This window comes from Platalea leucorodia (assembly GCF_965183815.1).
Source record: "Platalea leucorodia genome assembly, chromosome: 9".
NCBI classification, from domain to species: Eukaryota; Metazoa; Chordata; class Aves; order Pelecaniformes; family Threskiornithidae; genus Platalea; species Platalea leucorodia.
In genome coordinates, this window is record NC_138831.1 from 13,463,574 (window position 1) to 13,478,663 (window position 15,090).

The 15,090-nt window shown below is 40.9% G+C and overlaps 1 protein-coding gene across 1 annotated transcript in view; it reads left to right on the top strand.

The window, feature by feature from the left end:
- LOC309594805 (contactin-4) overlaps positions 1-15,090 on the top strand; it is a gene marked incomplete at both ends in the record, with an annotated part of 167,981 nt that overhangs the window by 49,422 nt on the left and 103,469 nt on the right. Inside the window, one exon of the mRNA XM_082321209.1 lies at positions 11,551-11,646. Within this exon, the coding sequence (XP_082177335.1) occupies positions 11,551-11,646 (96 nt within the window). The remainder of the gene's footprint in view (positions 1-11,550; positions 11,647-15,090) is intronic.

The following is a 15,090-nucleotide window of genomic DNA, read 5'->3' on the forward strand; positions in this document are numbered from 1 at the left end:
GAACGATTTTATGCTAGCGGTTGCTTTTTCATTGTTTTATTTTTTCTTCCCTGTTTTCCTTCTGGAAAGCAAAATCAGGGAGCCAGTGTTGGCATGCAAAGGACAGCAGAGCTTTAAATATGTTTGTCGAAAGTTGTCCCATGTTAGTTTTCCAGTCTGCAACAATCGTGACTGCCATTTCATAATTCATTAGACGCAAGAGATGAACAGACTGAAAAAAAATATCTCCTCTTTAAGTTGTGGTGCCTAGCATAATAACATACTTTTCCATAGGCAAGCTGAACCGCCAGATACCCTCTGAGGACCAGAATCTCTGTGGGGTCTTTTTCATTTGTGTTTCTATCAAGTAAAGGGAAATTGTTCTTTGAAAAATGTAGCTTAACGAGCTTGTGTCACATTATTTTACATTATTTGGGGTCTGAATTTGCATTCATTTAGCTGTGCAAAGTATGAAGGTGCAGCACAGCATGCTCCAGTGGGGAACACGCGAGGCATCTGAAATGTTAATGCTCAGCTATGAAGTGAGAGAGGGCTGTGCAGTATCTCCTGCTGCCAATAGAAGTACTGCTTTCTGCCTATTGCAAAATCATCTGTGCTGGAAGAAAGTGTGTGAATAACGCATTGTTTTGCTATGAAAATATAAAAAAATTCTGAGAGTGAAGTAACTCCATTCAAGTCAACCCAAGGGGAAATGTGTGCCCAGATTTTCCAGATTAAAGTAATAAAATAACATTTTCTGAGACTTCAGCATTTTGTCTCAATCAGGAGAGTTGCTTCAAAATGAACATTTGAAATATTTCCTATAGAAGGATAGTAAACGGGCAGCTTTTATGAGATGGAACATAAAGTCGAGGAGGATATTTTTCTTTTTTTGGTAACATCATAGAAAGAGTGATTTGATTTGGGAAGAGAACAGTGGGTGCCTTGCAGATACTGCTAAGAGCCCCTGTTCCCCAGTAAGATGAGTGGCATGAAAGAAGGCAAAAAAAGCACTGGGGCTGCCTTGTTGCCTATTTGGAAGCAAGGATCAAATCCCAGTGAGGTGCTGAGGTATAGTGTGCCAGGAGGAGCCATCCTGGTGAGGACAAGCAGCTCATGCTCGGTGTGACAGAGGAAGGAGAAAGCGGTCCAAGCACGGCATGAAGGTCCGTGACTCCCACAGCTGCCTGTTGGCCAGTGTCATCGGTAATGCTCGAGGAAAAAGCTGTGGCAGTCTCTGGGATGCAAGGTAAAGGCCTGAGGAGAAATTTTAGCCATGCACGTAGACAAATCAGTCTGATAGATGGTGGTCAGAAAGACTTGGCAAGATTTAAACATAGTCTCAATATGAGAACCTAGATAGAGATGTCAAAGTCCAAGATGATGTATAGGTCAGAGATGTGAGTGACGAGGAGAGCAGGGAGGGCTTGGGAGAAAAACAAGATCTTGGCTTGCATACCAACACACCAACTTTCTCCTTTCCTAACCCAGGCGTGGCTGTTTGCAGCTCACTCCTGGCTCAGACGGGAGGAGCTGCGAGCCCTTCTCCCTGGCAGGAGGCAGCGTGCCTGCCCCGGGAGCACCTGGTTTCAGTTCAAACCTGCAACTCCTCCAGCTACGCATCTCTTCTCATCGCGTAGCTAACTTGAGCCTTCAGAGCAAACCCCACTGTGAAAATCCTCCAGCTACAGATGCCCCCACAGCAAAGGCTCATATGAGAATTTTTGCATCTTGTGAGAACACTAGCAGTTTCTGTGCAGGAAAGACCAGGGAAAGGAAAGGTGTAGAAGTCCAAACTGGGCCTGGCCACTTGGTAAAGACACACAGGCAGTACCTTGTTTAATGCCAACAGTAATAAAGTCCAAGCAAAAATATTTTCCAAAGGAGAGGCAAGGTAGGGAAATGGCAAGATGTTTACCTGTAAAACTTTTTTTTTTTTTTTAAGTGAAGTAGAAATCCCAGTGGAATTTCTGTTCTAAAGGTCAAATTAGAAAGCTTTCATCCCCAGACTTGTAAACTATTTCTGAAATCAGTGACTCTAAAAATTATTCATTAGAACACCAGCTCTTAAAGTAAAATTCTATTAAGCTCCGTATCAAAGGGGGTTTTATTCCGAGCTGCATAGCCTCCTGTGTAGTCTTGACACAACAGCAAGGACATGGGCCGAAGAACTTAATCTTTGTGTATTTGTGAAAGGGATGACATAAAACCCTGCTTTTAAAAAGTCAGGCGCAGGTTTTATAGAGACAGTGTTTAGAGATATTAGAGCCATAAATATCAGGAGGCAAATCTTGTCAAGTGTTTAGAGAGCAAAAAGCTTTAATGCTTTTGTGGGTGCTAGTCATCAGTTAAAGTGCTTTCAGCCTGCCTTCATATAGACGGGCTATGATTTCTTCAAACCAATGTCCTCTAAAATCTGAAATTGATTGAGATGCACTAGAATCTCATCTTCAAGACTGTTTTATGGGCCAAATTAGCATAGTTTATAGTCTACAGCCAATGAAGTCATATTATTCCATGGGCAGTGATGCAAATAACTTCTGTCTCCATCTGGTTGTGTATTTTGTCCAGGATATGAAAGTATGCTCTGTTGTATGTGGAGAGTTATGCAAATGTGATGAAAACAATTTGGAAGAGGGCATACAAGCTATCTCTTGGTAGAAGATTCTTTATTCAGTCTGAACCAGGAAGACTTGGCCAAACTCTCAGGTTGTTTTTTTTTTTTTTGTTCAACAAAGTGTCATTGCCAACCTATTCAGAATACCCTTGAGATAAGTCATATGGTCTTTAATAATAAAAATATCCCATTGGCTTTGATTCATATGACCTTAAACATCATTCTAAATCTTAAATTGCTGAGATCATCTTAAAATTATAAAAGGGGTATGAAAAGACAAACCCCATTATGCTCCGGAAATCTCTTTTAAGTCATGCTTGAAAATTGACTTTAATTTCTTGGCTATATCTGTGTACACAAATGGATTGTGGGTTTCACATACATGAAGAAGTAACTACCCCTTACCTATATCATAACTTTACTTCCTATCATATGGGTGCTTCAAAGTTCATTTGATATGTGTAGTAAAGGTCAGTTCTTACCAAACTCATTTTTAACCATTCAAGTTTCTTGTATCCAAATTACAACCAAGTCTCAAGGGTGAAATACCAAACCAAAGACCCCATGCAATATATATGGGCTATAAACCCCTTTTTTTAAAAATCCTGATCAAAGAATTTGTTGATAATCTAACTGAAGTATTAGTAACCTAATGGAAGGCGTATTTTTAGTACAGTTAGAGTGCATAGTATCCAGTTATTGCTAATTCCCAGTAATTATACAGTTGCAATGGTGCGCACAGTCTACCATGTGTGGGTAGCATTGACCCTATTCCTTTCCTGTGCTCCTCCTGGACATGAGCTGGGTGGTGTCAGCCTTCCCAGGAGGAGGCAGTTCCAGCCCCTTGCCTGCCTCTGGAGTAGCTTTGTTTGGAGAGCGTGATGGTGAGGGGGGGTTCTTCCCTCTCTCTGTGCCTGACTCTGGATATGTTTATATATTTGCTACTACTGCTGTATTAACTGTTCTTTCTTCATTGATTCCTACCTCTGTTATGTCTGAGTTTTACTATGTGTGTTTTATATAGGTTGTGTTCTTGCTTGTCGTTCTCTGTGTTCCACCCAAACCCACTTTTGCTCAGTCCCCGGTTGTGTTCCTTTGGTGAGGAGGAGCTGCGGGTTGTGCTCACAGCTTGGAGGCATCTCTTTCCATCCTGCAGCTGCACCAGCAAGGCGATTGCAGTTATCTTGTGGTTGTATTCTCAGGGTCCCGTGTTACAATCCCTTGTTTTTCCTTCAAACACATACATCCTCTGTCAAGGTTCATTGAATAGCTTCACTCTGTAGGGATAATAATCCATTTGAAGATATAGATAGGCATACAGATACAGGTATTATGCTTTCGTAGCAACTTGCTATTAACATCAACTCAGTAGAGGAATATCACTGATGTGTTATCAAATTCATTTTACAAAAGCCTCTAGAGATAGACTTTAAGTAAAATATAGCGGCATAAAAGCCACTAGCATTTTTTTTTTTCTCTAAGCCTGAATATTTGTCATGTTTTCTTTTGGAAATTAAAATTCAGTGATGTATAAAGAAGTGATTGATGTATGTATGTTTTCATTAGGGTATAGTAAAAGGAGAAATAGTTTCATATCAGTTAAACAAGAATAATAGATAAAAATAGCATTGACACTGCTTTTCTAATCATTAGAGAAAAAAACCCTTAAATGTAATGACAAAGGGTTCATTAATGGTATAAGAGTTTTTGACAGTATGCCATTCAAGGCAATGTACAGCAATGCTTCATTCTACGTGGTATAGTCACATAAATTGGCTTTCTAAAAGACATGCAGACACCTGTCACCATCAATTTGAATCATTTACTGCTCATGTAATTTTCTATAATATTTTTGGTTTTATTTAATAGTTCTACAATAGCCCTCTTGCATAGAGAGTTCTCTGTTAATTTCAGAACCAGCATAATTACGGATTTTGATTCTAAAAATATGCTACACATTAAAAAAATTTTTAAAAAAAGCAAACCATGGAAACCTCCTCCAGCAAACAAAGAAAGGCAAAACAGAGCTTAGCTCTCATAAAAAATAGCGATCTCTCTGTCAGATCACCAATGACCAGAGACTTGCAGCCTCCTGAGGGCAGCCTCCTGGTTTCGGTCTGGTTTCCCGGGCACACCGAGTTCAGCAGCTGAGTTATTTCCACGTTGCAGCCAATAACAGGAACCAAGTGGGCCTCGCGTACAAACGCTGTAACCACTCTGCTTGGGCAGAGGTCTTAGCAATAGAACAATCGGTGGAGCTGTAAATGAGAATAGATATAAATACAAAAAGCAGAGGTTAAATATTACACTTCCCCTGCCAGTGGGAACTTGAAGGAAAGTGAACTGATCTGGTCTTGCTTGTTTGTACTTCAATGTCATCTGTGAAATATTTCTTTTAAAGAGCAAACTTTGATTTCCGGGACTTATCTAGTGGTCGCTTAGAAAAAGAATTACCAAATTTCATAAATAAAGTACAAACCCAAGTAGGTCCTAATAAAGGATAAAAGGCTACAGCTCCTTTGCTTATAATTGAATTTTCTTTGCTATAAAGACTGATTTTTTTTTTACGTAAAACTTGAGGAAATTTTTCATCACTCTAGCCAAAGTTGGATAATTGTAACTGTGAAAAGCCATATGTTTTTGATTAAAATTTCCATATGCCATTTACTGAGACAAACTACTCAGTCTTAAGGGGCTGTGGATCGTTTCAGATTGTTTAAGCTTTTATTAAACCACAGTTGAGGTTTTGGAAGGAGGTTATTCAATGCAATACCCTACCCAAACTGAAAAGCTTACGGGACTGACAGCTGTTGCTGGCATCTTCGGGCTTTTGAGCATTTTTGAGGAAGCAGCATCTATATCAGACTGGCATCACTTACCCGTACCTACGTAAGTTGTGTCACTGAATGTTAAGGCAGAGTTTTAATGGAGGCTACAGAAAAATCTGGTAATGCAAGAAAAGACGTTCAAGTTCATATTAAAGGGTGGCTGTTAGTGTGTACATGCTAATAGCGTATTGCACTCTAGTCCATTTCAGCATCAGATGTCAAGATTTTGTGCAAATATTAGCTAATTAAGTCTCTTTTGAGACACACAGTTTTAAGTACTCATCCTTAGAGATGTGCAAACTTTGACACAGAGAACTTAAATGACTTTCCCAAAGTCATGCAATCACTAGTACAGTGGTGTCAGTGGTACAAATCGATGTATTTTTCACAGGTTAAATAGATACAGCTTTATATTCACATGGGTCTGTTAAGTCTGATTTAGAATTGATACTGTGGAGATGATGAAGCATAAATGGCATCCTCACTCATTCATTAAATAAGGTCTGAGTAACAGTGTTAATCATGATTACCTGTCTGCATTCCTGTTAAGCCTCCCTGCTATATTCTTCTCTTTGCACTGAAAACATTTCTAATCGCATCCTCATGTGATGCTGGAGTTACTGGAGCTTGTACACTATTTTTCTATTTTCAGTGGAGTTACAGGTTTAGTATTGTGTGCTGCCAATAAGCTTTGGCAGGACATTGACCTCCAGAATTGGAAAGCGTTAATATTTTCTTCCTCAGTGGTTTCTCTTAATCAATTTTGACAATTGCTTTCTAAATAGAGAATGTCCAAGTTAAATAGGCCAAAAACTAATATGCAAGTGTATTCTTTTCTTAACAGTCATGCAAATATCTGATCTTGATTATTTGAAATCACACATTTAAAATAAAAGCCTGATCTGTGAGTTATTCATTGGTGCACGTGAGCTAGGATTTCTTGTGCAGACGTGTGCTGCTTTGATTAGTTAGGGAAAGTTTACATCCTTCTTGCATCTGCAATCCTTTTTGATCCTATGAATAGAAACGGTATTTTTTCATGGTCATATACTGTCTAGTGCCACAAATCCCTGAGTTGGTGACATATTTTCACCAAAAGCACATGCAAGGATCCTGGCTCCAACAGGAAGCAGTTTCTATTTGTATAAGCAGTCCTCAATTCTGGTCATGTTTTGTTTGTTTCATGTATAAATATTTTTATTGAAATTAAAGTTCCTTTCTTTTTTGATCTATGCAATGATAGATCACTGTAATTGAAGCAATTCACACTCTAAAAACTTTAATTAAGTCATAAAGATGTCTGCGTGCTAAAACATAATGAACTTATCACTTCCAGGCATTGTTTTGCTTCATCTTGTTCTCTCTCTTCTGTCTACCAATGCTCATTGCATTATGTCTAACATTTACCTGTAAACTCCTTAAATGACCATGTCTTTATTTCCACTATAAGGTATTTAGTACACCGTACTTAATTAATCTTAATGTGATTATCTTCAGATTTCTTACATACTATGTTGCCAGGTCCCAGGAAGCAAACCTCTGGGACTCTCAGGTCTGTTAGGGGGCATCAGGCCACCAGACTATCACACTGGCTTCCAGACCTCCTCCTCCTTCCCAGTGTTTCATGCATCTGAAGGCTAGATGGGTGCAGTGCCCTGTAATGTGGCTTCCTGCTTATCATGGTCCGTATTTTCCACCAGTTTATCCCTAACTCAACCTGGCTGCTTAAGTGTGATTAAAGCATAGTTCATGTTTGTACATGTTCTAGAAAGGTGGTCTTGATCTCCAGGCATCAAGGATGCTCTCTGTTGTAGTTTATTCCAGCAGCTGATCATCATCACTCACAATAAGTGTAATTTCTCATCTCTGTTTCCGTGACTTCAGCTTCACACCACTGGTTTTTGTTATGTCCTCCACTGGGTTAGCAAACACTTCAAGAGATGGCATTGTCTCCTCCTGACGGTGCTTCTACATGTAAACCAGAAATGTCACACTTCTGTTTGAGAAAGTAGTGACCTGTTCAAGGCTTTCACTGCCTCCTTCCCAAATCTGAAATTGTTTTCTTTTAATCTACAGCCTCAGCGGTTTTTCAAGAACTTGTAGGGGTTTTTGTTGGGTTTGGGTTTGGGTTTGGGTTTGGTTTTTTTTACATATGGGCAAAAGTATTTGTGTCGGGAGTCGGTGATCTCATTGACAACGTATGGAGGAGAAATGGATGAACAGTAAAGCGTGGAAGAATATACAAGAAGGAGTAGAAAGCAAAAAAAAAAAAAAGGTAAAATATGACACAGTGAGAAGAACATGAGTAGAGGCCAGCCGTGTAGCAGGACATGCTGAATAGCCATGCCATGTCATGGGGATCATTTACTTGGGCACAGTGGCAGGTCCAGCAGCTGGACACGTGCAAACCTCAGATTTCCAAGGTCACCTAGTTCTGCTCAGGTGTGGTTTCCAGTAGAAAGAGAGCTGGTATTGAGGGAAACCTGGAGGTATGATAGTCCTGCTTCACACCTTCTTCCAAAACAGTAAGTGTGCCAAGAAATAACTGAGCTTGCTGGCTTAATAAGTCTTCTGGCATTTTTCTGGATTTGTTTTTTTTTAATTGGCAAATAAGAACAAAAATCCTCGTATGTTAGCCAGGGTCTTTAGGCTTGGGGGCAAGGCAAAGTGGAACTTAATGCTCTCATCAGGGGAGACACATACAGTTGAACCATTTACCCTGTAATTCAGAGTCATTCTGCAGCTGTGAGGGTTATTTTTTCCTTCTTCTTTTGCTGTCCCATTGATTTTTAATGTCAAAAGTATAGAGAATAATTTCTTGCCTACTCTCCGGGCAGGGGTGGAGGGGCACTAGACAGCTGTGTTTCCCTTGGAGGAAGATAACAAACATGGGGAAAGAAGTGTTAGAGTGCTACTTCTGCATTAAAGCTCCCTGCAGGGTGGTTTTCAGCAAGTGCGTTTAACTTCTGTTTAGCAAGTGGTCTTACCTCCATGTATGGGGAATTCAGCGGTACAAAATTTCAGTGCAATATTCTGCACCCATTTGAGCAGAAGTTTGTAGGAAAGGTTTTTGTCCACTGTGCGCAGCATGTGAAAGCAGAGAAGAACCTCTTGAATCCACATATCAATAATCTGTATGCTTTGTAACCATTCAACAACACTAATATTGTTCCTAATTTCTTGGAAAGATTGCAAGCTGGTGTTTAAATGAAGTTTCTTATTAATAAAATCTTCATGATATTACTGTTAATTCAAGTTACTATTTAGGTATTGCAAAAATAAATTCAAAGCATGGATTTCAGAATGCATGAGCATAACCAGCCTAATCAGTTTGATGAGACATTAGCCTTTCTTATAATTATCTTAATCTTGTTACTTTACTCGGAGCCAGATTTTAAGCGCATGCACGAGGCTTTTCAGAATTGACAGTTGACTTTCAAAGCTTGACAGTTTGCACTACGAGCAATAGTGATGAATGCTCTGCTTTGTTTGGTGCCTCCAATTGATTTTGACCATTCTTCCATCATTTCTTAGTTGCTCATCCAAGCAGAGATTTCTTTTCTGGGTAGCAATCCTTTTCTTGTCATAAATATATAGCTATCTGTTGTGTCAACAAATAGGGTTATTTCTTCCTTGCAAAAAAAAGTTAGAGGACTAGATTTGCGTTTAAACTATTGAGCAGTGCACTTTCTTTCCATACTATCATAATCAAGAGTTGCTGGGTCACCAAGCAGGTGGCTGTTTCTAATGATTAGTAATGGAAGACCTTTCCTATTCCCTCCCCCATGATTAGCAGAAGAACTCCATAGAGCACTGTATAAATAGGCTTAAACACGCAGGCTCAGAGTTGATGCAATTTTTCTTTCCTATGTTCTAAAGCAGACCTGCGTATGGCTTTTTTAGGATTCAAGCCTGAGAAGTGAATTCCGTATAATCTCTAAAATGTTTTGTGTATCTGTGTTTGTATGTATATGTATGTATATGCATATGGCATAATGTATTAGTTCTGTGAACGTGGAGGAAGATATAAATAGCTAAATAGAGATATGAAGAATCTTCCATTATATATAATTTGAGACTCTTACAAATACGCAATTTTTTTTCTAGTGCATCTATATGTGTATGTGTGTATATACATGTATGTAAAGCGTCTGCTTTGGTGATTGGGACTTGTTTTGCTTTTACTTTATTTTTTCATTAATTGGAAATAATATTCATGTAAAAATGTTTGCTAATACCACATTTGTTCCTCCAGGCATCGTTTTGGTTTTAGGCTGTTATTCCTTATGCAACTATCTTCAGTAAGGATGAGATCCAATCTTGTGTCCATATGAAGTCAAAATATATTTAAATCTATGGGACTGGCAGGTGGCCAGAGGAATGTAATAGTGGTTCTGAAAAGTGCCATTCCACCTTTTTTATAGACCTTACGACAGAAAAATTATATCTTTCTATTTTCATTGATAATGGGTTTTCTTCTCTTGTCCTTCTGTCATTTTTCCTAGGCCAAAAAAAGACAGAAGGACAAAGAAAATCGCCCTGCTCAAAGTTCTAGCCTCAGACTATGAATTGAGGCTGGGAAACTCCATGCTTTATTGTCTCCTTGTACCTACACAGAGTCTGAACAAACAGCTCACAGTGGTGAACCTGCTGCTAAATTGATACCCAGGTTAAATTTGGACAGGTTTTAAACTCAGGTGTAGTTTTGAACCTTCTGTGTGAAACCATTTTGCCCAAAGGGTGTGATAATGCAATGGCCTCAGCACCTAAGGCAAACGGCAGCACCACCTGGGTTTGGTAGGCGTTGTTTCTGTCTGTGGACTTGGGCAGAAGAAAGATGGGAGGGTGGCAGGTTTGGACTAGTTTTGTTTTTACAAATAATTCACTACAGTAGGCTTTTAAAGTCCTCACAGTATTTATCTACTAAAATGTAAATGAAAAAACTGAAATAATGTAATAATAAGAACCCGGGAATGACGTAACGTACAGCGTAAGGGTAGGGCAGAACTGTGCTGGAAGTCTCACAATGACTGCTAGCACTATAATAAATTGGTACTCACTAATTCCACTGTACTTTCCCTTTTGCCTCGATTTTGTCCTGAATTTGGCTTTAGCAGGAAGGGTCCGTAAAGAAGGTTTTTAAAATGAAGCAGTGACTTCTTCTGATTTTATTTCATTTTTTTTTGAGCATGCATGCCAGTGCTTCCAGAATAGATTTTCAAGAGAGGATTAAAATCAAGGCTTAATTTTTCATCCTTGTAACCTTATAATGATGTTCCTACTAGTTCCTGCTGTTAAATATTTATCACCTGTGTGTTTTCTCTGGTTCCCAACTGCACTGACAAGAGGTTTGTAATCACCAAACCATGGCTCAGCTACACTGAAAGCAAAAAAATGAGAGTTGAAATGCAAGGGATTGTTAGAGATAAAAGACTACCAAAGTGATTCAGTGTATTAGTGCTCCCGCGCAGCAGCCGCTGGTGCTGATCGATACCTGGTGCCACTGCTCGGCTCACAGAGAGTCACCTCGTCACTTAATAGCAAGTTTCTTGAATTCAGCGTGTAAGGAGAGAAGAGAGGGAGTTGCATTTTTGCAGTGCATGGCCCCTGAAGGAGAGGAAAAAGAGAGAGGCGGAAGGAGGAATTTAAGCACTGTGTGGCTAACATACAGCTACTACAAGAGACTTCCTCGTGGGAAAGGAAGGGTTTCTACACATAGGTTGCAAGAGCGTTGGTAACAAGTCTCCAAAAGGGAAAGAGACTGGTTTATAACATATTTCATTGTTTAAGGAGGTAATTCTTCATAAATTCATAAAACAAAACACTATTGGCATTACACGTTGCTGGAGTTTTCTCTAGGCATGTCTTCTGCCCTGGGTAAATCAACACCTTTTCCTCCTTACCAGCGTTGCAGCCTGTGGAGACATTTACTTGATCCTTTTCCTGCTTCTGATGCACATCTGCCTCCCGCTGTCCCGCATTCCGCCCGGGTCCCACCAACCCACCTTCCAAGCTGATGTTTGCTTTGTTTCTATGTCGTGCAGCAAAGTCCTAATGAACCTTCTGTCCTTCTCATGAGGAGAAACCATTAAACTCCCTTTAATTGAGTTCTTTCTGTCTTGGCAGATCTTGAGAACTTCAAAACCAGAACGAGAAGCACGGTGTCTGTCCGCCAGGGCCAGGGCATGGTGCTGCTGTGTGGACCACCACCACATTCTGGAGGTAAAGCGGTTTTCTTCTCTTCCTTTCAGCACTCAGCGGCAATTTGCAAGGTTTTGATTCTCAGGGTATGTTTCAGGAAGTTTAAAATGGCACACCTTAAAGGAGAAGGCTATGGCAGTGCCAGCCTGACTGAATGGGTCATTGCCTGAATGCACTGGGAGATCTCCAGTTGGGTGTAAATGCAGAGAAAGAGGCTAATTTTACTGCATACAAGTATGCACTTAGGAGATGAACTGATGGAAAATAAAGCAATGTGTGCATCTATAGAAGACATGGCCAAGACCTTATGCAACTTTTAGAAGCCTTTCTGTATGTGGTCTGGGTGTGTCTTCTGCAAAAGGTTGAAGATTGCTGACAGAGCCACTTTCGTGCATCATCTTTTCACTATTATTTATTTTTTTTCAAACACTCATTGTCACTATTTTTGTCTCCTGGGTACTTGGGATCTGTTAGCAATTGTCCAGGTCTCATAAGGTGATTTATTTCTGGAGTGGCAATATATATTTTTCTTACTGTTTTTATGGGAGGGAGAGGCAAGGGAGAGTGTTGTAGGAGAGGAGGAAATAACATGCCAGCAAGTTACATAGGGATGCTGAAGACACCACTGTATTCTCTGCTGGTGTTCACACCTACACCTGGTTTTCTGGAAACCATAATCTGAAGGTCCAGACAGAATGATGGAGAAACTCTGCTACCGAAAGTCCCTGAAGGTTTGCCACTGTGGGCACTGTTGTTTTTGTCTGGTGATACATGTAAACCCATTATTATTACAGAGACAGGTTACTAACTGTAACTCAGGGCTTGTTGAGTGTCCAGAAATACAGACTGTGCAGAAAAGGATGTAACCTGTCTTGACAGTCACTGGTATCTCTGACACCTCAGAAAGAGTCAGATTTCTGACCTTCATGGAGAAATGGAAAAGCCGTAGTAGCAGACAGGCAAAAAAAAAATAACCTGTGGTGTTAGAGTGGTCTTATTGACATGTAGTCTATAGAGTGTACTGTACTAGTCTTATAAAACGATTGAACCCTTCTTAAAATCTTACTCATTTGTCATTTTTGCACCTGTCACATGTTATACTCATTGTTAAGAGCAGGGGCAATGGCATGTATGTCCCCTTATGGTTATGGAAACTGCCACCTGTGGCAATTACTGGGTCTGTCCCACCCCATGCCTGGCCACAGCAGAGCTGCGGAGATACCTTTGCATGGCATTGCCCCTCCTCCTTGGTTGCCGACCCAGGCGGCACCTTGGGTCACACGCTCTGCTTGAGCAGATAGGATCTGGGGAATATGCTGCAGACACCTGACCGGCTCATCAAGCATCGCCTGGGTTTCTACAAGGGGTATAGATTTCAGACCTAGCCAAGCTGGGCTGGATCAGCCCTGAGTCCTTCAGGCATTTGTGTCATGCTCTTCTGTATTCCCTGGGCATTTTCTGTAGCCGCATTGCTAACCTACGTTATCCTGGGGAGTGGAGAGTCAATGCACTGTGCACCCACCCAGGGGAGGGAGAGTTGGGAGGAAAAGGAGGTCAGGTCTTATTGACATGAAGGATATTTGCAACCTTTTACTCTAGATTGTCTTAAGATTTTAAGTACAGCAAAAGGCCTGTATTATATTCATGTAGCTTCTGGATTTTAACACCAAAGTGTCTGGTGTTCTCCAGATTCTTGATCTCTTTCTTCATGTTACGAAGTAGTTAACAAGGAGATGAAAGGGAAGACTACAGCAGCTGGTGTCTGTGTCCATCCTGCAATGATCTCTTCTGGCAGCATGTGGTACCTGCCAAAGGCCCCTCTCTGAGAAGAGCCGGCATCATTGATTCTGGTGTTCATGTGAGGAGGTTTACAAGCAGTTTGTATTAATGGCACTAAGAAAGCCAGTGTTTTCTCAGTGGCAAAGGCAAAATTTGGTAGGGGAAAAAAAACAGATTCAAAGCAGAGTTTACAAATAGCCAATCATAATAAATAATGTAACAAGTGCTTTGGTGCAGTTTGCTTCAAGAGGATGGTATAAATGTTTAGAAAATACAAAACAATTATTTCAATTTAGCACAAATTTGTTTTAAATGTGCCAGTCCTGCATTTGTTGGCTGACTTCCTGAACACGTGTTGCACTGTTACGTTCCTATAAAAAAAAAAGTTAGAAAGGGAGTCAGTCAGTTGTCTCTTCTTGCCAGCCACCGTTTCAGTCCTGGCCTGTGTGTGCCTGACAGGCGCCGTGTGGCATGCCACTAACCACCATGATCAACAACCAGCCGTTGCGGCTGCCTCTTTCATCGGGGGGTTGTTCAGCACGTCGCAAACAAGCAGTCATCTTTTATGGATCTGTGTCCCTTTTAAAGAAATTTGCAATCCTGCTTTGAAATCTGTCTGTCCTCATCAGCAGGATGAAAATTGCCTGGCAAGCCGTTTGCTGTTAGACTGCTTTTATTGCTCAAATAGGAGGAGACAAGTGCTTACGGAGCTTCTGCTTGCCTCTGGCCAGCTGGAGGGCAGACCAACAGGAGACCTTGCTTTTACATACTGTGAGGAAGGATATGGCAAACGTACCTACCCACTTAATTTACTCAGCTAGGGCCTCTCTCACCATTTGGCTTCAGATGTCATTTTTCCTTTTACTTCAGAGATTATCGTGTGAGTTTCAGTATCTCAGATTTCTGGTGTTCATTACTTGAAGGGGATTCTTGCACCTGTGATATGAAGTCCACAAAATTACTCGTTACCACAGCATCTAACTTTTATGAGAGTGGCTCCTATAGTGTTAACTATACCCCAAAATTACATGCCCTCTGATCTGCATGGAGGGACCTTGCCCCTCAGCCCCTTCAGGTGGGTCTCATTGCTACATCTGATAAGGAAGCTGCCAAAGCTAGATATTAAAAACCACTGAAGATGGGTTGTGGGTCAGCCACAAACTCATTCTCAGTCTGCAGTGCTATGGGTAAAGCATCATTTTTAGCTTCATTTCCATAGCAAAAAAAAAAAAAAAAAGAGGAGAGATTTGGGACAGAAATGCTTCATGATCCTTAAACCCCATTCATCCCAGTGCCTTGAACATGAGGCTGAAGAGCAGTGCTCGGCCTCATCTTATCCCAAACTAATTGTGCTGCACAAAGGTGGATAGTGTCAACAGGCTAAGTTCAGGAAGGCCTGGGGTGGCTGGGTACTGAGCTGCACTGCTCTGAAGAGCCAAGATGTGAGGTTTTTATGCCCTTTTCCAGTTAGAAGAACTAACTCCACCCACACAGCCCACTCCTGCTGGCACCGGTGGCCGTGCAGTGCTGCCTCCCGTTTCTTCCCAGGCGAGTAGGCTGCCCTCTCCTAGAGGGACATGGGGAGTGCGCAGACAACGCAGAGATGAGGCAGGAGTCATGCACATTTGTGTTTGTGTCCTTAGCAAAGCTTCACTCTGTGCTTATGGAGAGTTTTCTGGTTTGCCA